The sequence below is a fragment of the Acomys russatus genome, chromosome 16 (genome assembly GCF_903995435.1).
Source record: "Acomys russatus chromosome 16, mAcoRus1.1, whole genome shotgun sequence".
Lineage (NCBI taxonomy): Eukaryota > Metazoa > Chordata > Mammalia > Rodentia > Muridae > Acomys > Acomys russatus.
In genome coordinates, this window is record NC_067152.1 from 25,861,564 (window position 1) to 25,884,679 (window position 23,116).

The 23,116-nt window shown below is 46.5% G+C and overlaps 1 protein-coding gene across 3 annotated transcripts in view; it reads right to left on the reverse strand.

Annotated features, from left to right (window-relative positions):
• The window catches only part of Krt23 (keratin 23), a 30,170-nt gene extending 8,961 nt beyond the window's left edge, over nt 1–21,209 (reverse strand). Inside the window, exons 1-2 of one of the 3 annotated variants that reach the window (XM_051158532.1) lie at nt 20,740–21,209; nt 15,526–15,608 (exon numbers count right to left, since the gene is read on the reverse strand). In XM_051158532.1, coding sequence (XP_051014489.1) covers nt 15,526–15,608; nt 20,740–21,135 — 479 coding nt within the window. In that variant the 5' untranslated portion in view covers nt 21,136–21,209. Of the gene's footprint in view, nt 1–365; nt 449–5,575; nt 6,046–15,525; nt 15,609–20,739 lie in introns of those variants that run through there. The other 2 variants (XM_051158531.1, XM_051158533.1) reach the window with 2 other exon arrangements.
• Between the last annotated feature and the right edge of the window lie 1,907 nt (nt 21,210–23,116).

The window sequence follows — 23,116 nt, forward strand, 5'->3', positions numbered from 1 at the left end:
TGAGATTACAAGTATGTACCAATATGCATACATGGCTTATTGCTGAAAATGTTTTAAAAAATTTAAACTACAGACATTATTGCATTTTAACCCTATATACCACAGAGTGCATTTTTTAAAACAAAATTTTCTTTCCAAATAAGTAACACAATTAGCATATCTAAAATGAAAAGTTTCTAATAGCACCTAATTCTTGGTTTATATTCAAATCTCCACCTGCTATCACGTGCACTTTGTACCTGGGTTATTTAAATTGCACATGGCTCTCTTATCGTGCCCTTTAATTATAATCCAGCAAGAAGTTGGCAGTGGGTTACAGTAGGCTGAGGTTTCCTTCTGTGGAAGTCTGTGAAGAAGGGACTTACTTGAGGTTGAAGTCATCCACGGCCATCCTGGCGTTGTCAATGAGCACAACAATGTGAGCGTTGGCCATTTTACCATCCACTATCTGTAAAATACATACAGAGGCTTATCCCTGTTGGACAGGTCCACCCACGACAGCTGCATTCTGTGCTCAGGCTCCTTCTATCAGCATCGTTCAGCACAGACAACTTCCTTTCCTTTTTTTTGTTAAAAACAGGAGTGTGCGCGCATGTGTGTGTGCGCGTGTGTGCGTGTGTGCGCATGCGTGTGCATGCAGATGCCCATGCATGTGCTCCAGAAGGACAGAGGATGACCTCAAGGCCTCTTTCTGCTCTATCATCGTTCTCCTTATTCCTTTGAGACAGGGTCTCTCCCTGACCCTGGAGTTAGAATGGTGCCTAGCAGCCCCCAGCAATCCTCCTGTCTCCCACTTCTCCCCATTAGTGCTGGGGTTACAGGTTACACATGATTATTCTTAGCCTTTGATATGAATGTTGAGGATCCAAACTCAGGTCTTCATGTCTGTACAGCAATTTCTCCCGCCCACTGAGCCATCACCCAGCTTCTGTGTCCTTTTTTATTGTGACTCCAAGGTAAGTTTTCCTAAAGTCTAGTTATTGCCTTAGATAGATATAATTTTTTTTTTTTACCAGCAACACACTCATGTTTCCAGTGTGAGAGCTAATTTGAAGTATACTTCAAATGGTTTTCATATAAAGCAGTCATTATTATTATTATTATTATTACTATTATTATTTTTCTCAGAGTGACTAGAAGCACATATATAACCTTTGAAAAGTGTATATATTTGTTTGTAATATGTTTGTGACAAGATTGCTTTGATTACAGCTGTCAAAACACGAGCTGAGCGAATTCTTTACTATCGAATAATGCTGATTGAGAAGTTCCCACAGTATTAAAACCTTCAGCCGAAGACTCTCACTAGATACTTATGTAAGCTTTATTTATATTAAAAAAGACTCACTGGAAGTGTTTGAGTTATTGGGTATAGAGGCTGTGATTAGAGAAAGGGCCCACATTTCATGTGTGTCACATACAATCTTCTGGGAAAACGGAGTCCATTCCTCAGTGTGTAAAGGTAGAATAATACTTTCGCAAGGAGCATTGCACCAGAGCCGACTCCTGTGTTTCTTTGGCCTGGCTTCCTTCCCGACCTGGCCACATGGTTGGGCGGTCACTCCACCCTTCTGCTTCGGTCTCATCATTTGTTCAATAAGGGGTTTGTATTGGAAACAGGTGAGCTCAGAGGTCCCTGCTCTTAAGCCTTCGCAGCGCAGCTGGAGTGTGACAGAACCTTGTGGCATTCCCACTGTATTTGTAGAGCTAATTCCTTTATTTAGAGAGGGGTTTTTTCCTTAGGGCAAAACTCTCCCTTAACACAAAGGTGCCTTTTAAAAACTCTCGACCTATTTAAAGCTTTACCAATGGGTTGGAATTTGGTCCTGTGAATGCACAATAGCACCCTTCACAAGTCAGGGGGAACGCTGGGTCTGGAACTCAAAGAGCAGGGCTGGGGTCCTGTCTTCACCCACCAGTTGGGTGAGCACATTTGAGTCTCAGTTTCTCCATCCAAACACAACAACAACAACAGCAACAACAACAACAACAACAACGATGATGACCATAACAATGACGACAACGTCGATGATGATAATGAAAATAGCAACAGCAATGGCTACCCACCAATGCACAGTAAGAGTTAGACACAGTAAATGAGATAATATTGCACACATACTTGTCCCACTATAGGCACTGAGAAAGGTTCATTGAACTTTGCTGTAAAAGTGGAAACTGCCCTGAAGTACCAGAGAGGTACTTCCTGGCTTCCTGTCCACAGCGCTGCTTTATGGTATTAAAAAACAAAAACAAACCCAACCAACCAACCAACCAACCAACCAACCAACCAAAAACCAAACAAAACCAGTATTCTCCCTTCCATGCGTCTTATTCTACCAGGCTGTTTGACATTCCTCTAGTTAGCAGCCTTGCAGTGCACACACCAGAAACTGAGAAGTGAGACACTAGTGAACTTATTTGGCTTTTCCAAGTTAAAGGGATCCTTTATCGTATCCAGTGAGAAGCCCACATCAGGTATGTAATTCCCACCCCTAGCTCCGCCCCTCCCACCCCACCTAGCATCTTTATGGTCCATGAGAGTGAGGCCTTGCAGTGTACTAAGCATAAGGCACAGGTAGACTGGTGATGAAGGTCAGCTTACAGAGTGCTTGCCTAGCATGGGTTCGATACCCAGCGCTTAAATGGAGTGTGATGGCACAGTTTAGCAATCTCAGTACAAGAGAGGTGAAGGCAGGAGGATCAGGAGTTCAAGGTTGTCCTTGGGCACATAGTGAGTTCAAAGCCAGTCTCGGATACATGAGACCCAAAATTCTCTCCTACCTACATGTGTAAGTGTATATATGCATTTACACATTTATGTTCATGTGCCTGAGTGTATGTGGTGTGTAGCATGTGCACACAGGAGCCTGCAAAGGACAAAAAAGCCATTGAATCACACGGGATTGGAGTTACAGGTAGTTGTGAGACCACCTTGTAGGGTCTGGGAACTGAACTCAGGCCCCTTGCAAGAGCAGTAAGTCCTCTTAACAGCGGAGCCATCTCTCCAGCACCCACAGCTCGTATTTACACTGTTCTTCTCACGGTTCGGGTTTATGTAACATGGTAATATACAGCAGCGGCTATTTCTGAGGTCTCCTTCATAGTCATAAAGGGATGGGGGTGGACTGGGAAGTAAAACACGAGGTGTGGATTTTAAACTGTGTGCTGTGTTATTACAACCTAGAGTCTCCCCAAGGCCCTGCCCTGTGTTCATTCTTGAAAATCAAATCTAGTTGGTGTGCTAGCAGAGGGTCATTGCTTCAAGGTATGGAATCCCCTGCTGAGGAGAGGCGATTTGACCATGCTCCCAAACGTTGAATACTGGGAAGCATCAGGGAGTTTGATAGGTGATGCTCCTGTTGCTATGTCCAAGGTTGTGTTTCAAAAGTTTTGGGTTACCTTTTTTTTTTTGAACTACATTTCTTACAGACTTTTTTTTTTTTTTTTTTTTTTTTTTTTTTTTTTTTTGAGCAGCATTTAACTGTAACACGAGGGGAAACGTCACATTTACTCAGAATGCGTCATCAGGACCAGGGAACGGCTAGCCCCGGGGGGGGATTGAGGACTCTCTTAGGACCTGTTTTCTCATCTGTAAGTGGTGGGTGTCAGGGAATATGGAGAACCCCAACCTTCAAGAGTCCCTTTTCCATGCCAGAGAAGATGAAACATGAACTTTGACCTATTTGGTCCCAGAATCCTGAGTTCTGGCCCCATGGAGAGTGGGCTAGCTGCCCTTCATCATAGTTGAACCCACACCCCCCCCCCCTTTTTTAAATCGTCTCTGTGCCATTCTAAAGAACTTTGGAAAACAAGTGAAGAAAGTATCCGGTTTCAGTCTCCTGGCCTGGAAGTTGCTTGCCTGAGCTGTGAAAACGAAAGGATGCTGGTGACAGTGTGACTCTGTGTGTGTGTGTGTGTGTGTGTGTGTGTGTGTGTGTGTGTGTGTGTGTGTGAGCAGTCCTGTCAGCCCTCTGCACTATCCTTGCAAATAGCACATCTTTGTATGAGGCTGGCGAAGTTGGACCATTGGAACCAGACCCGAGTAAGCGTCCCACCTCTGCTCTCTGCTGCCGGCTTTGGGGGGTTATTCCACTGACTTGAACTTCAGTGTCCTAACAGACCTATGAGAACTAAGTCAGACAACGGAGATCCTCCCCACCGTGGCAGGAAGTCTTCTTACATACATGTGCATATCTAACCCCCACCACATTGCTTGGCATACAGAAAGTGCTCAATAACTGCTTCCTTCCCCTTTCCCCTCTTCTTAGTTCTCTCTCCTCTTAGCGTATTGGATCAGGTGTGTAAGCTGGAATTTCTTTTGAGAGTCACACTCCGGGCTTTCCGTTTGCAGACATCATCTTTTCCCTCCATTCTAAAACCAAAGCAACTTCATTAAACGAAAAAAACACCATGAGGATGTTGAGTCACCTTGTTTTCTTCAGAGAGACAACCGTGCACTCTGTAGTTAAGGCAATTACACACTCGGTTATTAGGCCGATTATTCGATAATTAGGGGTCATTACAAGGACAGATTTGTGTTATCTTGATTGGTCCTTCCTACATTCAAGCAAAGGTGGCTGAGTGTTGTGAAATAATATGGTCTTCCTATTGGAAGCCTGTGATGGCCTCTCCAGGGTGGGTTAAAGCATGCTTCTCGAGGGATTTTTCTGGAACTCCTTCATACAAAGGGAAGTTTTCTAATTTTAAGAACACAGCTGTGAGATGATTGTCCCTCCCTCTACTTGTATCCAGGTACCCCAGAAGGTAGGACCTTAATGTTTTAGGCATTTGGTTGAAAGCATGTTCTTTTTTTTTTCAAAGCATATCTCCATAGAACTATGCCAACGCTCCAATTTTTAAGCTCACTCTAATTTTATCATCTCCCCCTCTAGCAATATGCCTTTCTCAGATGCAGTTTCGTCTTTTTTTTTTTTTCCAGCTTTGTCTTTTAGCAGCTTCTAGACAAAGAGCCAGGAATGTCATAATGATATCGGCCCGTGGAGGGTGACCGCTTTTTAGGCACGATTTGCACAATACTGTAAGCCAGCCTTTTGTTGATAGAGAGTCACACTGTCGCCAGGACTCTGAGGTGGAGCAGAAAGTAAATCCTTTGCCGTGCCTTGAGGACGGAGGGTGCACCCTGCATACCAGCTCTTATCATTTCGGTGACGTTGTTGGATCTTAAGTGATCCTGCTCAGTAACTGGCTGCCTGACACTTCGAAGCCTTACTTTTTTTTTTTTTCTTCTTTTAACTGTGTAGAAAACCAGGCAGGTTTGCATTTTAAAAGATAGTCTATAATAATTCTGAAATGTTTACTATCTTCCCTTCCCACATCACTTGTAGAAAGGAAATTAATTTTACAAACCGGTTTCCCGAGTCCTTACTTAAGGTATGGCAGTAAGATTTATGTGAGAGAAGGAAGAAAAAGAAGATTTATGTGAACAGTATGTGAGAAATGAGATCTTTTGCTATTTTCCCCTGGGAACTGTCAGGTGCGCTGGCCCGCCGCCCTCCCCTAGCCTCCCTTGGTATAGCGGCACCATGGCAAGCAGCAGGTTCTCTCGGTGTCTTACCTGATCCTGCAGGCGGCTGATGTCTTCCTCATATTGGGAATAATCTTTTTTGTTGTCGGGTTCTCTCTCCTGATGCCACCGCAGGATGCGGCTTTCCAGCTTCGAGTTGGCCTCCTCTAGAGCGCGCACCTTCTCCAGGTAGGTGGCCAGGCGATCATTGAGGTTCTGCATGGTGGCCTTGCCATTTCCACCTAGCAGGGGGCCGCCTCTTCCAGACCCCCAAGACCCTCCAGGAGGCAGGCAGCCTGGTGTAGTGAAGGAAAGGGAGATGCGGACACCCCCTGCGCCTCCGTGGACGCTGGGGGTCCTAGGGACGCTCCCAGGCCTCCTCCAGCTGCCTCCAAGGCTGTGGACAGAGGCCGAGTAGGTCTGGCTAAAGCCATGGCTGGAGTTCATGGTCCCATCTGCGTATGGAGCAGGCCTATCTCTGCTCTCTCTGACGCTGCAGAACTGAGCTGCCTCAGACTGGCCGGGATGGTTTTATGCCCTTTGCTGTGGGAGTTTCCTTTTCTGACAACTGTACCGACAAGATCCTATCATTGTGCAATGTGTGTTTCCTCTTGGTCAATCCCGAGGTGCCCCTGGGCCAACACACTCTGCTGTTGTTGTTTAGAACCGCATGAATATGCCAGTTACCGCCTCCCTCTCAGTGGTAACCCGGAGGCGTGGCCCACGACATCAGGTGGGTAGCATGCCATCTCAGATGTCCTTCTAATCTTGCCGTGGAATTTTTCCAATGTACATGCGTCCAAAAAAAGGTCAGATTCAAGTCCATAGTAAGACTATTTGGGGTGGTACAGATGAAAAAAACAAACAAACAAACCTAAAACACACACACACACACACACAAACACAAACACACACAACACACACACACACAAACACACACACACACACACACACACACAAACACACACAAACACACACACACACACACACACAACACACACACACAAACACACACACACACACACACACACACACACACACACACACACACACACACACACTCCAGATAAACCCTCTTACAGCCAGGGTAAGAAAGATTTACAAGATTACAAGCAGAACAACCCAGACTTTCGGGTCCTGGTGGAAAAATGCTCCTATGTCGAAGGAAATAGAGAAGGCAGTGAATATCTGATTCCTTTGTGACTGTGGCTGTTTGATGGAAAGTAATTTCAAAGGATTCGCTCTTCAAAACAAACCCTCAATTACAGTCATAATTAATTAATGAATGACCAGCCTTCCGCTTCCAGGATGCCTTTCATCCCAGCACACCTTAAAACCAAACAAGCCAGCCTGCGCCTGGGATGTCCCTGGGCTCCAGGGAGAAAGCACACAGCTTTGTTATTTGTCCAGCAGCCCCGTCCCTGTTTTCGGATGAGTCCTCAGATCATTGGCTTGCATGTGACTTACAGCGGACACTACGGAAACAGGGAACCTGTTGTGGTGGCCTAGCATGCTCAGTGCATCTTAACTTTCTGCCAAGGTAAAGAAAGGGTTGGGACAAATAGAATGTAGCTTGGGGCAAGGGCTGTGTGCTGGTTACTGCTGATTTGATTTAAAGAGGACTTAGAAATAAAATGTCAGGGTCTGTGGAGATGGCTTGGTGAGGGAAGGGTCCTTGCTGTGCTTGCAGGAGGACCAGAGATCAAATCCCCAGAATCTATGTGAAAAGCCAGGTGTGGGGTTTCCTGTTGTAACCTTTACCATTGCCGGAGTGGATGTAGAGACAGGAGGGATTGCTGGGCCTTGGTGGCCACCAGTCCAGCTGCAGATTCACACTCTGTCTCAGTGGGATAAGGTGGAAAGTGACAGAGTGGGACACCCAGTGTCCTTTGCTGTCTTTTCCACGCTGTCTTTTGCGTGCTTATCCCCGCACTGTGCACACAAACATGTACCCTATGCCACACATAGACACAGCAGACAAAAAAAATAAAATATCACTTATCGGAAGAGAATTTAGTGTTGCTGTTCAGTGCCACGAATTACACAGATAAGGGGGAAATGAGGCCCAAGGGGACGTGGGGAGGATGACCTGAGAGTCAGGGAAGGCACAGCAGGATTCTCCCTGCCACACTGTTAGCAGTCCTGAAGAGGTCCCACACAGCTCTTCTGCCATAATCACATAGATGTTGTTTAATCCTTATTGGTTGTTTCATTATCACTCTGTGTGTGTGTGTGTGTGTGTGTGTGTGTGTGTGTGTGTGTGTGTGTGTGTGTGTCTGTCTGTCTGTCTGTGTGCCTGTGTGTGTATAGTGGGTATTGAGAATGGACCCCATAACCAGGGGTAGGCAGACGCTTTGCTACTGACCTCCACCCTGAGTCCAATGCCCAGCTGTAACACATTTTGCGGATATAGGTGAATGACTCAGAGTTATTTGCATGCACAGTGTAATCGAGGGCACGACTTTGGTTCTTCCTTGGAAATACGGGTTCAAGGGTTACTTCCTTCAGTAATCATTTCCGGAGTTCTCCGGAATGAATTTGATACCCTGCTAGGAGGAAACGGCCTCCTCAGTATCCAGAGTCTTCTGACAGGGCGGGCCACTTGGTATCTCTGCTCTGCCGTGGAAGCTGGAAACAGCCACAGGGTCCAGCTGCTTCCTATGCTTAACGAGGTTCATCCTTCCTTTTTCCACACTTGCTGTAGGGTCTCATGTGGCTGAAGCTGACCCTAAACTCACTATGCAGTCGAGGAGGGCCTCGGACTTCTGTCTTCTGTTTCCGCTGTTTGAGTGCTGGGGTTATAGGCATGCCTCCTGATGTTTCCTTTATACAGTCTCAGGGCTTCTTACAACAGTAGGCAAGCCAGGCCCTAGTCCTGCACTGCACTGCATTTGTTACGTGTCTCTGAGACCATAGCCTTCTCCGAAGCAGGGTTTAGCCTTCCACCTTCTCAGTGCCACAGCCGGGTCGAAGCATTGGAACACTGAACTGTTTTCATAAATGGTGTCTTTTAATAAATTCAGTATTTATGCTTTCTAGAGTTAGAATGTACACTCAGGCCCTTCCTGCCCCTGTAAATGGCATAAGCCGTAAGACCCGAGTAGGAAAGGCCAATCCAATTACATCCCATTGCAATGATAAATAAAATCACTGAAACACACCAGCGCCGCTTCTTCTGCCTCACGTCAAAGACTGATCAAAGATTGTGCCCCGGATTCTCCTTAAATAAAAATGCGGGAAAGCTGTAGTGTTGACTGAGGAAAGCTCAGTGGTTCTTAGAAGGGGATCTTGGGATGACTCATGTCTCCAATGGAAAAAACAAAGGTAACACTTGGCTTCAATCCCCCCCGCACCCCCCAAAAAACCCAAACTCACACTGGAATTTAATCTGTACTGTAAAGTGTGGTGAGGTGGGAACAGGTGGTGAGACCTTTATGGGGTGATTAGCCAGCAATGGCCCTGCCTTCATGGACGGGTTTAGTCTACGTACTGACGGGCTGGTCCGGTGGCAGGTTGAGAGTGAATCCGTTGTTAAGATGCCGTCTGACGCCTCCATCTCTGCTATGGGCTCCTTCCATCACATGGTAACCTTTCCTGACACCTCCATCCTTGTTATGGGCTCCTTCCATCACATGGTAACCTTTCCTGACACCTCCATCTCTGCTATGGGCTCCTTCCATCACATGGTAACCTTTCCTGACACCTCCATCTCTGCTATGGGCTCCTTCCATCACATGGTAACCTTTCCTGACACCTCCATCCTTGTTATGGGCTCCTTCCATCACATGGTAACCTTTCCTGACACCTCCATCTCTGCTATGGGCTCCTTCCATCACATGGTAACCTTTCCTGACACCTCCATCTCTGCTATGGGCTCCTTCCATCACATGGTAACCTTTCCTGACACCTCCATCTCTGCTATGGGCTCCTTCCATCACATGGTAACCTTTCCTGACACCTCCATCTCTGCTATGGGCTCCTTCCATCACGTGGTAACCTTTCCTGACACCTCCATCCCTGTTATGGGCTCCTTCCAACACATGATAACCTGTCCTGACGCAGGACTCTTCAGAGAGTCAAGAAGACCCTTACCAAATGTGGCCCCTCAGCCTTGAACTTCATGCCTCTAGTATTGTAAGAAGTTAATCCCTCAGCTATTCTACCAATAGAAAAAAAAAAGACCAAGAGGTAGAGGCAATTATACTAGTGGAGGCATTTTATTTGAACTTGAAAGTTCCCTTAAAGGCTCAAGGTTTGAATAGTCCCAACTGGTAGTGCTGCTGTGGAGGGCTGGGAGGCCTTTCAGTGGGGGGGGGGGGGGGCAATAGCTGATGGAAGGCGGTTACCTCCCCTATTTTGGTCCTGCTCTTTCACTTCTTGGTCTACACCGAGTCTCTGCCATAAGCTTTCAACACCATTAGTTCCATTACACCTTTCCCACCATGATGGCTAGAGACTGTCTGGAACCAGGACCTGAAATAAACCTTTCCTTCTCATAGGCTGTTTTTGGAGGTACTTGGCCGTATCGATACGGTGAACACTGACTCAGCAAGTGAGTAAACTACAGAGATTGTACGGCAGGCAGTAAGTCATGTTCTGAAGAACACGGAAAGTTCTTGCTCACTGGTTTTGACTCAGGTCTGTGGCTGCTCTCGGTTCTGTTGACACAGACCCAGCCTGAGTCTCCTTCTGGAAGGAGAAATAAACAGCCTTGCCTCCAGTGAGTGCAAATTCCAGGCTGCACCCCTGAACTCTTTCACAAGAACCTGCACAGAACGTGCGTTCAAAAGCCAGTCTCGGATTACAGAGACCCACAAATTCTATCCACCTACATGTGTACAGTGTATATATGCTTTACCATTTATGTTTGTGCTGCGAGTTGTATGTGTGTTGTGTAGCAATGCACACAGAGATCCGCAAGGGACCAAAAAGCATTTGAATCACACGGTGTGGAGTGTACAGGTGTTGTGGACCACCTTTTAGGGTCTGGGAAACTGAACTCAGGCCCCTTGGCAATAATCTCTTAATGCGCTACAGCAGCCATCTTCCAGCACCCAAGCTCGTATTTACAACGTTGTCTTCTCACGGTTCGGGTTTATGTACATGGTATATACAGCAACGAGGGCTATTGGCGAGTCCTCCTTCATAGTCCTTCAAAAGGATGTGGGGTGGACTGGACGTAAAAAACAGTGTTGCTTTTCAACTGTTGGTGCTGGTTATTCAAAACCGAGCGTCTCCCCAGGCCCTCCCCGTGTTCATTCTTTGAATCTTTGGATTGTTGTGCTAGCAGCAGGGTTTCTTGCTTCAAGGTATGGAATCCCCTGATGAGGAGAGGCGATTGACCCAATGCTCCCCAAACGTTGAATACTGGGAAGGCATCAGGGAGTTTGATAGGTGATGCTCCTGTTGCTATGTCCAAGGTGTGTTTCAAAGTGTTTGGGTTACCTTTTTTTTTTTGAACTACATTTCTTACAGACTTTTTTTTTTTTTTTTTTTTTTTTTTTTTTTTTTTTTTGACCGCATTTAACTGTAACACGAGGGGAAACGTCACATTTACTCAGAATGCGTCATCAGGCCCAGGAACCGCTAGCCCGGGGGGGATTGAGGACTCTCTTAGGACCTGTTTATCTATCTGTAAGTGGTGGTATGTCAGGGAATGCGAGAACCCCACTTCAAGAGTCCCTTTTTCCATGCCAGAGAAGATGAAACATGAACTTTGGACCTTTTGTCCCAGAATCCTGGTGTTGGCCCCATGGAGAGTGGGCTAGCTGCCCTTCATCATAGTTGAGAACCCACACCCCCCCCCCCCCTTTTTTAAATCGTCTCTGTGCCATTCTAAAGAACTTTGGAAAACAAGTGAGAGAAAGTATCCGGTTTCAGTCTCCCTGGCCTGGAAGTTGCTTGCCTGAGCTGTGAAAACGAAGGATGCGGGTGACAGTTGACTCTGTGTGTGTGTTGTGTGTGTGTGTGTGTGTGTGTGTGGTGGTGTGTGTGGTGTGAGCAGTCCTGTCAGCCTCTGCACTATCCTTGCAAATAGCACATCTTTGTATGAGGCTGGCGAAGTTGGACCATTGGAACCAGACCCGAGTAGTAAGCGTCCCACCTCTGTCTCTGCTGGGCCGGCTTTGGGGGGTTATTCCCCTGACTTGAACTTCATTGTCTAACACCTATGAGACCTAAGTCAGACAACGGAGATCTCCCCACCGTGGCAGGAAGTCTTCTTACGATACAGTGCATATCTAACCCCCCACCCACATTGCTTGGCATACAGAAGTGCTCAATACCCTGCTTCCTTCCCTTTCCCTCTTCTTAGTTCTCTCTCCTCTTAGCGTATTGGATCAGGTGTTGTAACGCTGGAATTTCTTTTGAGAGTCACACTCCGGGCTTTCCGTTTGCAGCAAAATCTTTCCCTCCATTCTAAAACCAAAGCAACTTCATTAAACGAAAAAAACACCATGAGGATGTTTGAGTCACCTTGTGTTCTTCAGAGAGACAAACCGTGCACTCTGTCGTTAAGGAAATTACCCCCTCGGTTATTTAGGCCGATTATTCGATAATTAGGGTGTCCATTACAAGGACCAGATTATGTGTTATCTTGATTGGGTCCTCCTACATTCAAGCAAAGGTGGCTGAGTGTTGTGAAATAATATGGTCTTCCTATTGGAAGCTGTGATGGACCTCTCCAGGTGGGTTAAAGCATGCTTCTCGAGGGATTTCTGGAACTCCTTCATACAAAGGGATTTTCTAATTTTAAAGAACACAGCTGTGAGATGATTGTCCCTCCCTCTACTTGTATACCAGGTACCCCAAAGGTAGGACTTAATGTTTTAGGCATTTGGTTGAAAGCATGTTCTTTTTTTTTTCAAAGATATCTCCATAGAAACTATTCCAACGCTCATATTTTAAGCTCACTCCTAATTTTATATCGTCCCCCCTCTAGCCAATATGCCTTCTCAGATGCAGTTTCGTCTTTTTTTTTTTTTTTTCCAGCTTTGTCTTTTAGCAGCTTCTAGACAAAGAGCCAGGAATGTCTAATGATATATCGGCCCTGGAGGGTGACCGCTTTTTAGGGCACGATTTGCACAATACTGTAAGCCAGCCTTTGTTGATAGAGAGTCACACTGTCGCCAGGACTCTGAGGTGAGCAGAAAGTAAATCCTTTGCCGTGCCTTGAGACGGCGGGGGTGCACCCTGCATACCAGCTCTTATCATTTCGGTGACGTTGTTGGATCTTAAGTGATCCTGCTCAGTAACTGGCTGCCTGACACTTCGACAGCCTTACTTTTTTTTTTTTTCTTCTTCTAACTGTGTAGAAAACCAGGCAGGTTTGCATTTTAAAAGATAGTCTATATAATAATTCTGAAATGTTTACTATCTTCCCTTCCCACATCACTTGTAGAAAGAAATTAATTTTACAACCGGTTTCCCCGAGTCCTTACTTAAGGTATGGCCAGTAGATATGTTGAGGAAGGAAAGGAAAAAGAAGATTTATGTGAAACGTATGGATAAATGAGATCTTTTGCTATTTTTCCCCTGGGAACTGTCAGGTGCGCTGGCCCGCCGCCCCTCCCCTAGCCTCCCTTGGTTATAGCGGCACCATGGCAGCAGCAGTTCTCTCGGTGTCTGTCTTACCTGATCCTGCAGGCGGGTGATGTCTTCCTCATATTGGGAATAATCTTTTTTGTTGTCGGGTTCTCTCTCCTGATGCCCCGCAGGATGCGGCTGTTCCAGCTTCGGAGTTGGCCTCCTCTAGAGCCGCAACTTCTCCAGGTAGGTGGCCAGGCGATCATTGAGGTTCGCATGGTGGCCCTTGCCATTTCCACCTAGCAGGGGGCCGCCTCTTCCAGACCCCCCAAGACCCTCCAGGAGGCAGGCAGCCTGTGTAGGAAGGAAAGGGAGATGCGGACACCCCCTGCGCTCCGTGGAACGCTGGGGGTCCTAGGGACGCTCCCAGGCCTCCTCCAGCTGCCTCCAAGGCTGTTGGACAGAGGCCGATAGGTCTGGCTAAAGCATGGCTGGAGTTCATGGTCCCATCTGCGTATGGAGCAGGCCTATCTCTGCTCTCCTGACGCTGAGAACTGAGGCTGCATCAGACTGGCCGGGATGGTTTTATGCCCTTTCGTGGGAGTTTCCTTTTCTGACAACTGTACCGACAAGATCCTAGTCATTGTGCAAGGCTGTGTTTCCTTCTTGGTCAATCCCGAGGTGCCCCTGGGCCACAACTCGTGTTGTTGTTTGAGAAACGCATGAATATGCCAGTTACCGCCTCCCTCTCAGTGGTAACCCGGAGGCGTGGCCCACGACTCAGGGGGTAGCATGCCATCTCAGATGTCTTCTAATCTTGCCGTGAATTTTCCAATGTACATGCGTCCAAACAAAAGGTCAGATTCAAGTCATAGTAAGACTATTTGGGGTGGTACAGATGAAAAAAAACAACAAACAAACCTAAACACACACACACACACACACAAACACAAAACCACACAAACACACACACACACACACACACACACACAAACACACACCACACACAAACACACACACAACACACACCACACACCCACACACAAAAACACACAACCAAACACACACACCACACACACACACACCGACACAACACACCACACACACACACCACACTCAAGTAACCCTCTTACCGCCAGGGTAAGAAAGATTTACAAAATTACAAGCAGAACAACCCATGACTTTGGTCTGGTGGAAAAATGCTCCTATGTCGAAGGAATAGAGAGAAGGCATTGAATATCTGATTCCTTTGTGACTGTGGCTGTTTGATGGAAGTAATTTCAAAGGATTCGCTCTTCAAAAAACAAACCCTCAATAACAGTCATAATTAATTAATGAATGACCAGCCTTCCGCTTCCAGGATGCTTTCATCCCAGCACACCTTAAAACCAAACAGCCAGCCTGCGCCTGGGATGTCCCTGGGCTCCAGGGAGAAAGCACACAGCTTTGTATTTGTCCACAGCCCCGTCCCTGTTTTCGGATGAGTCCTCAGATCATTGGCTTGCATGTGACTTACAGCGGACACTACGGAAAACGGGAACCTGTGTGGTGGCCTAGCATGCTCAGTGATCTGTAACTTTCTTCCAAGGTAAGGAAAGGTTGGGAACAAATAGAATGTAGCTTGGGGCAAGGCGGTGTGTGCTGGTTACTGCTGATTTGATTTAAAGAGGACTTAGAATAAAATGTCAGGGTCTGTGGAGATGGGCTTGGTGAGGGAGGGTCCTTGCTGTGCTTGCAGGAGGGACCAGAGATCAATCCCAGAATCTATGTGAAAAGCCAGGTGTGGGTTTCTGTTGTAACCTTTACCATTCCGGAGTGATTGTAAGACAGGAGGATTGCTGGGCTTGGTGGCCACCAGTCCAGCTGCAGATTCACACTCGTCTCAGTGGGATAAGGTGGAAAGTGACAGAGTGGGACACCCATGTGTCCTTTGCTGTCTTTCCACGCTGTCTTTTGCTTTTCGCTTATCCCGCACTGTGCACACAAACATGTACCCTGATGCACACACATAGAACAGCAGAGACAAAAAAAATAAAATATCACTTATCGGAAGAGAAATTTAGTGTTGCTGTTCAGTGCCCGAATTACACAGATAAGGGGAAATGAGGCCCCAAGGGGACGTGGGGAGGATGACACTGAGAGTCAGGGAAGGCACAGCAGGATTCTCCCCCTCGCCACACTGTTAGCAGTCCTGAAGGTCCCACACAGCTCTTCTGCCATAATCACATAATGTTGTTTAAATTCTCTTAGTGTTTTTCTGTTCATTATCACCTTGTGTTGTGTGTGTGTGTGTGGTGTTGGGTTGTGGTGTAGTGTGGTGTGGTGTGTCTGTGTCTGTCTGTGTTCTTTGTACCTGGGTTATTTAATTGCACATGGCTCTCTTATCGTGCCCTTTAATTATAATCCAGCAAGAATTGGCAGTGGGTTACAGTAGGCTGAGGTTTCCTTCTGTGGAAGTCTGTGAAGAAGGGACTTACTTGAGGTTGAAGTCATCCACGGCCATCCTGGCGTTGTCAATGAGCACAACAATGTGAGCGTTGGCCATTTTACCATCCACTATCTGTAAAATACATACAGAGGCTTATCCCTGTTGGACAGGTCCACCCACGACAGCTGCATTCTGTGCTCAGGCTCCTTCTATCAGCATCGTTCAGCACAGACAACTTCCTTTCCTTTTTTTTGTTAAAAACAGGAGTGTGCGCGCATGTGTGTGTGCGCGTGTGTGCGTGTGTGCGCATGCGTGTGCATGCAGATGCCCATGCATGTGCTCCAGAAGGACAGAGGATGACCTCAAGGCCTCTTTCTGCTCTATCATCGTTCTCCTTATTCCTTTGAGACAGGGTCTCTCCCTGACCCTGGAGTTAGAATGGTGCCTAGCAGCCCCCAGCAATCCTCCTGTCTCCCACTTCTCCCCATTAGTGCTGGGGTTACAGGTTACACATGATTATTCTTAGCCTTTGATATGAATGTTGAGGATCCAAACTCAGGTCTTCATGTCTGTACAGCAATTTCTCCCGCCCACTGAGCCATCACCCAGCTTCTGTGTCCTTTTTTATTGTGACTCCAAGGTAAGTTTTCCTAAAGTCTAGTTATTGCCTTAGATAGATATAATTTTTTTTTTTTACCAGCAACACACTCATGTTTCCAGTGTGAGAGCTAATTTGAAGTATACTTCAAATGGTTTTCATATAAAGCAGTCATTATTATTATTATTATTATTACTATTATTATTTTTCTCAGAGTGACTAGAAGCACATATATAACCTTTGAAAAGTGTATATATTTGTTTGTAATATGTTTGTGACAAGATTGCTTTGATTACAGCTGTCAAAACACGAGCTGAGCGAATTCTTTACTATCGAATAATGCTGATTGAGAAGTTCCCACAGTATTAAAACCTTCAGCCGAAGACTCTCACTAGATACTTATGTAAGCTTTATTTATATTAAAAAAGACTCACTGGAAGTGTTTGAGTTATTGGGTATAGAGGCTGTGATTAGAGAAAGGGCCCACATTTCATGTGTGTCACATACAATCTTCTGGGAAAACGGAGTCCATTCCTCAGTGTGTAAAGGTAGAATAATACTTTCGCAAGGAGCATTGCACCAGAGCCGACTCCTGTGTTTCTTTGGCCTGGCTTCCTTCCCGACCTGGCCACATGGTTGGGCGGTCACTCCACCCTTCTGCTTCGGTCTCATCATTTGTTCAATAAGGGGTTTGTATTGGAAACAGGTGAGCTCAGAGGTCCCTGCTCTTAAGCCTTCGCAGCGCAGCTGGAGTGTGACAGAACCTTGTGGCATTCCCACTGTATTTGTAGAGCTAATTCCTTTATTTAGAGAGGGGTTTTTTCCTTAGGGCAAAACTCTCCCTTAACACAAAGGTGCCTTTTAAAAACTCTCGACCTATTTAAAGCTTTACCAATGGGTTGGAATTTGGTCCTGTGAATGCACAATAGCACCCTTCACAAGTCAGGGGGAACGCTGGGTCTGGAACTCAAAGAGCAGGGCTGGGGTCCTGTCTTCACCCACCAGTTGGGTGAGCACATTTGAGTCTCAGTTTCTCCATCCAAACACAACAACAACAACAGCAACAACAACAACAACAACAACGATGATGACCATAACAATGACGACAACGTCGATGATGATAATGAAAATAGCAACAGCAATGGCTACCCACCAATGCACAGTAAGAGTTAGACACAGTAAATGAGATAATATTGCACACATACTTGTCCCACTATAGGCACTGAGAAAGGTTCATTGAACTTTGCTGTAAAAGTGGAAACTGCCCTGAAGTACCAGAGAGGTACTTCCTGGCTTCCTGTCCACAGCGCTGCTTTATGGTATTAAAAAACAAAAACAAACCCAACCAACCAACCAACCAACCAACCAACCAACCAAAAACCAAACAAAACCAGTATTCTCCCTTCCATGCGTCTTATTCTACCAGGCTGTTTGACATTCCTCTAGTTAGCAGCCTTGCAGTGCACACACCAGAAACTGAGAAGTGAGACACTAGTGAACTTATTTGGCTTTTCCAAGTTAAAGGGATCCTTTATCGTATCCAGTGAGAAGCCCACATCAGGTATGTAATTCCCACCCCTAGCTCCGCCCCTCCCACCCCACCTAGCATCTTTATGGTCCATGAGAGTGAGGCCTTGCAGTGTACTAAGCATAAGGCACAGGTAGACTGGTGATGAAGGTCAGCTTACAGAGTGCTTGCCTAGCATGGGTTCGATACCCAGCGCTGCATAAATGGAGTGTGATGGCACAGTTTAGCAATCTCAGTACAAGAGAGGTGAAGGCAGGAGGATCAGGAGTTCAAGGTTGTCCTTGGGCACATAGTGAGTTCAAAGCCAGTCTCGGATACATGAGACCCAAAATTCTCTCCTACCTACATGTGTAAGTGTATATATGCATTTACACATTTATGTTCATGTGCCTGAGTGTATGTGTGTGTGTAGCATGTGCACACAGGAGCCTGCAAAGGACAAAAAAGCCATTGAATCACACGGGATTGGAGTTACAGGTAGTTGTGAGACCACCTTGTAGGGTCTGGGAACTGAACTCAGGCCCCTTGCAAGAGCAGTAAGTCCTCTTAACAGCGGAGCCATCTCTCCAGCACCCACAGCTCGTATTTACACTGTTCTTCTCACGGTTCGGGTTTATGTAACATGGTAATATACAGCAGCGGCTATTTCTGAGGTCTCCTTCATAGTCATAAAGGGATGGGGGTGGACTGGGAAGTAAAACACGAGGTGTGGATTTTAAACTGTGTGCTGTGTTATTACAACCTAGAGTCTCCCCAAGGCCCTGCCCTGTGTTCATTCTTTGAAAATCTAGTTGGTGTGCTAGCAGAGGGTCATTGCTTCAAGGTATGGAATCCCCTGCTGAGGAGAGGCGATTTGACCATGCTCCCAAACGTTGAATACTGGGAAGCATCAGGGAGTTTGATAGGTGATGCTCCTGTTGCTATGTCCAAGGTTGTGTTTCAAAAGTTTTGGTTACCTTTTTTTTTTTGAACTACATTTCTTACAGACTTTTTTTTTTTTTTTTTTTTTTTTTTTTTTTTTTTTGAGCAGCATTTAACTGTAACACGAGGGAAACGTCACATTTACTCAGAATGCGTCATCAGGACCAGGGAACGGCTAGCCCCGGGGGGGATTGAGGGACTCTCTTAGGACCTGTTTTCTCATCTGTAAGTGGTGGGTGTCAGGGAATATGGAGAACCCCAACCTTCAAGAGTCCCTTTTTCCATGCCAGAGAAGATGAAACATGAACTTTGACCTATTTGGTCCCAGAATCCTGAGTTCTGGCCCCATGGAGAGTGGGCTAGCTGCCCTTCATCATAGTTGAACCCACACCCCCCCCCCCTTTTTTAAATCGTCTCTGTGCCATTCTAAAGAACTTTGGAAAACAAGTGAAGAAAGTATCCGGTTTCAGTCTCCTGGCCTGGAAGTTGCTTGCCTGAGCTGTGAAAACGAAAGGATGCTGGTGACAGTGTGACTCTGTGTGTGTGTGTGTGTGTGTGTGTGTGTGTGTGTGTGTGTGTGTGTGTGGTGTGAGCAGTCCTGTCAGCCCTCTGCACTATCCTTGCAAATAGCACATCTTTGTATGAGGCTGGCGAGTTGGACCATTGGAACCAGACCCGAGTAAGCGTCCCACCTCTGCTCTCTGCTGCCGGCTTTGGGGGGTTATTCCACTGACTTGAACTTCAGTGTCCTAACAGACCTATGAGAACTAAGTCAGACAACGGAGATCCTCCCCACCGTGGCAGGAAGTCTTCTTACATACATGTGCATATCTAACCCCCACCACATTGCTTGGCATACAGAAAGTGCTCAATAACTGCTTCCTTCCCCTTTCCCCTCTTCTTAGTTCTCTCTCCTCTTAGCGTATTGGATCAGGTGTGTAAGCTGGAATTTCTTTTGAGAGTCACACTCCGGGCTTTCCGTTTGCAGACATCATCTTTTCCCTCCATTCTAAAACCAAAGCAACTTCATTAAACGAAAAAAACACCATGAGGATGTTGAGTCACCTTGTTTTCTTCAGAGAGACAACCGTGCACTCTGTAGTTAAGGCAATTACACACTCGGTTATTAGGCCGATTATTCGATAATTAGGGGTCATTACAAGGACAGATTTGTGTTATCTTGATTGGTCCTTCCTACATTCAAGCAAAGGTGGCTGAGTGTTGTGAAATAATATGGTCTTCCTATTGGAAGCCTGTGATGGCCTCTCCAGGGTGGGTTAAAGCATGCTTCTCGAGGGATTTTTCTGGAACTCCTTCATACAAAGGGAAGTTTTCTAATTTTAAGAACACAGCTGTGAGATGATTGTCCCTCCCTCTACTTGTATCCAGGTACCCAGAAGGTAGGACCTTAATGTTTTAGGCATTTGGTTGAAAGCATGTTCTTTTTTTTTTCAAAGCATATCTCCATAGAACTATGCCAACGCTCCAATTTTTAAGCTCACTCTAATTTTATCATCTCCCCCTCTAGCAATATGCCTTTCTCAGATGCAGTTTCGTCTTTTTTTTTTTTTTCCAGCTTTGTCTTTTAGCAGCTTCTAGACAAAGAGCCAGGAATGTCATAATGATATATCGGCCCGTGGAGGGTGACCGCTTTTTAGGCACGATTTGCACAATACTGTAAGCCAGCCTTTTGTTGATAGAGAGTCACACTGTCGCCAGGACTCTGAGGTGGAGCAGAAAGTAAATCCTTTGCCGTGCCTTGAGGACGGAGGGTGCACCCTGCATACCAGCTCTTATCATTTCGGTGACGTTGTTGGATCTTAAGTGATCCTGCTCAGTAACTGGCTGCCTGACACTTCGAAGCCTTACTTTTTTTTTTTTTCTTCTTTTAACTGTGTAGAAAACCAGGCAGGTTTGCATTTTAAAAGATAGTCTATAATAATTCTGAAATGTTTACTATCTTCCCTTCCCACATCACTTGTAGAAAGGAAATTAATTTTACAAACCGGTTTCCCCGAGTCCTTACTTAAGGTATGGCAGTAAGATTTATGTGAGAGAAGGAAGAAAAAGAAGATTTATGTGAACAGTATGTGAGAAATGAGATCTTTTGCTATTTTCCCCTGGGAACTGTCAGGTGCGCTGGCCCGCCGCCCCTCCCCTAGCCTCCCTTGGTATAGCGGCACCATGGCAAGCAGCAGGTTCTCTCGGTGTCTTACCTGATCCTGCAGGCGGCTGATGTCTTCCTCATATTGGGAATAATCTTTTTTGTTGTCGGGTTCTCTCTCCTGATGCCACCGCAGGATGCGGCTTTCCAGCTTCGAGTTGGCCTCCTCTAGAGCGCGCACCTTCTCCAGGTAGGTGGCCAGGCGATCATTGAGGTTCTGCATGGTGGCCTTGCCATTTCCACCTAGCAGGGGGCCGCCTCTTCCAGACCCCCAAGACCCTCCAGGAGGCAGGCAGCCTGGTGTAGTGAAGGAAAGGGAGATGCGGACACCCCCTGCGCCTCCGTGGACGCTGGGGGTCCTAGGGACGCTCCCAGGCCTCCTCCAGCTGCCTCCAAGGCTGTGGACAGAGGCCGAGTAGGTCTGGCTAAAGCCATGGCTGGAGTTCATGGTCCCATCTGCGTATGGAGCAGGCCTATCTCTGCTCTCTCTGACGCTGCAGAACTGAGCTGCCTCAGACTGGCCGGGATGGTTTTATGCCCTTTGCTGTGGGAGTTTCCTTTTCTGACAACTGTACCGACAAGATCCTATCATTGTGCAATGTGTGTTTCCTCTTGGTCAATCCCGAGGTGCCCCTGGGCCAACACTCTCTGCTGTTGTTGTTTAGAACCGCATGAATATGCCAGTTACCGCCTCCCTCTCAGTGGTAACCCGGAGGCGTGGCCCACGACATCAGGTGGGTAGCATGCCATCTCAGATGTCCTTCTAATCTTGCCGTGGAATTTTTCCAATGTACATGCGTCCAAAAAAAGGTCAGATTCAAGTCCATAGTAAGACTATTTGGGGTGGTACAGATGAAAAAAACAAACAAACAAACCTAAAACACACACACACACACACACAAACACAAACACACACAAACACACACACACACAAACACACACACAAACACACACACACACAAACACACACAAACACACACACACACACACACAACACACACACACACACACACACACACACACACACACACACACACACACACACACACACACACACACACTCCAGATAAACCCTCTTACAGCCAGGGTAAGAAAGATTTACAAGATTACAAGCAGAACAACCCAGACTTTCGGGTCCTGGTGGAAAAATGCTCCTATGTCGAAGGAAATAGAGAAGGCAGTGAATATCTGATTCCTTTGTGACTGTGGCTGTTTGATGGAAAGTAATTTCAAAGGATTCGCTCTTCAAAACAAACCCTCAATTACAGTCATAATTAATTAATGAATGACCAGCCTTCCGCTTCCAGGATGCCTTTCATCCCAGCACACCTTAAAACCAAACAAGCCAGCCTGCGCCTGGGATGTCCCTGGGCTCCAGGGAGAAAGCACACAGCTTTGTTATTTGTCCAGCAGCCCCGTCCCTGTTTTCGGATGAGTCCTCAGATCATTGGCTTGCATGTGACTTACAGCGGACACTACGGAAACAGGGAACCTGTTGTGGTGGCCTAGCATGCTCAGTGCATCTTAACTTTCTGCCAAGGTAAAGAAAGGGTTGGGACAAATAGAATGTAGCTTGGGGCAAGGGCTGTGTTCTGGTTACTGCTGATTTGATTTAAAGAGGACTTAGAAATAAAATGTCAGGGTCTGTGGAGATGGCTTGGTGAGGGAAGGGTCCTTGCTGTGCTTGCAGGAGGACCAGAGATCAAATCCCCAGAATCTATGTGAAAAGCCAGGTGTGGGGTTTCCTGTTGTAACCTTTACCATTGCCGGAGTGGATGTAGAGACAGGAGGGATTGCTGGGCCTTGGTGGCCACCAGTCCAGCTGCAGATTCACACTCTGTCTCAGTGGGATAAGGTGGAAAGTGACAGAGTGGGACACCCAGTGTCCTTTGCTGTCTTTTCCACGCTGTCTTTTGCGTGCTTATCCCCGCACTGTGCACACAAACATGTACCCTATGCCACACATAGACACAGCAGACAAAAAAAATAAAATATCACTTATCGGAAGAGAATTTAGTGTTGCTGTTCAGTGCCACGAATTACACAGATAAGGGGGAAATGAGGCCCCAAGGGGACGTGGGGAGGATGACCTGAGAGTCAGGGAAGGCACAGCAGGATTCTCCCTGCCACACTGTTAGCAGTCCTGAAGAGGTCCCACACAGCTCTTCTGCCATAATCACATAGATGTTGTTTAATCCTTATTGGTTGTTTCATTATCACTCTGTGTGTGTGTGTGTGTGTGTGTGTGTGTGTGTGTGTGTGTGTGTGTGTGTGTGTCTGTCTGTCTGTCTGTGTGCCTGTGTGTGTATAGTGGGTATTGAGAATGGACCCCATAACCAGGGGTAGGCAGACGCTTTGCTACTGACCTCCACCCTGAGTCCAATGCCCAGCTGTAACACATTTTGCGGATATAGGTGAATGACTCAGAG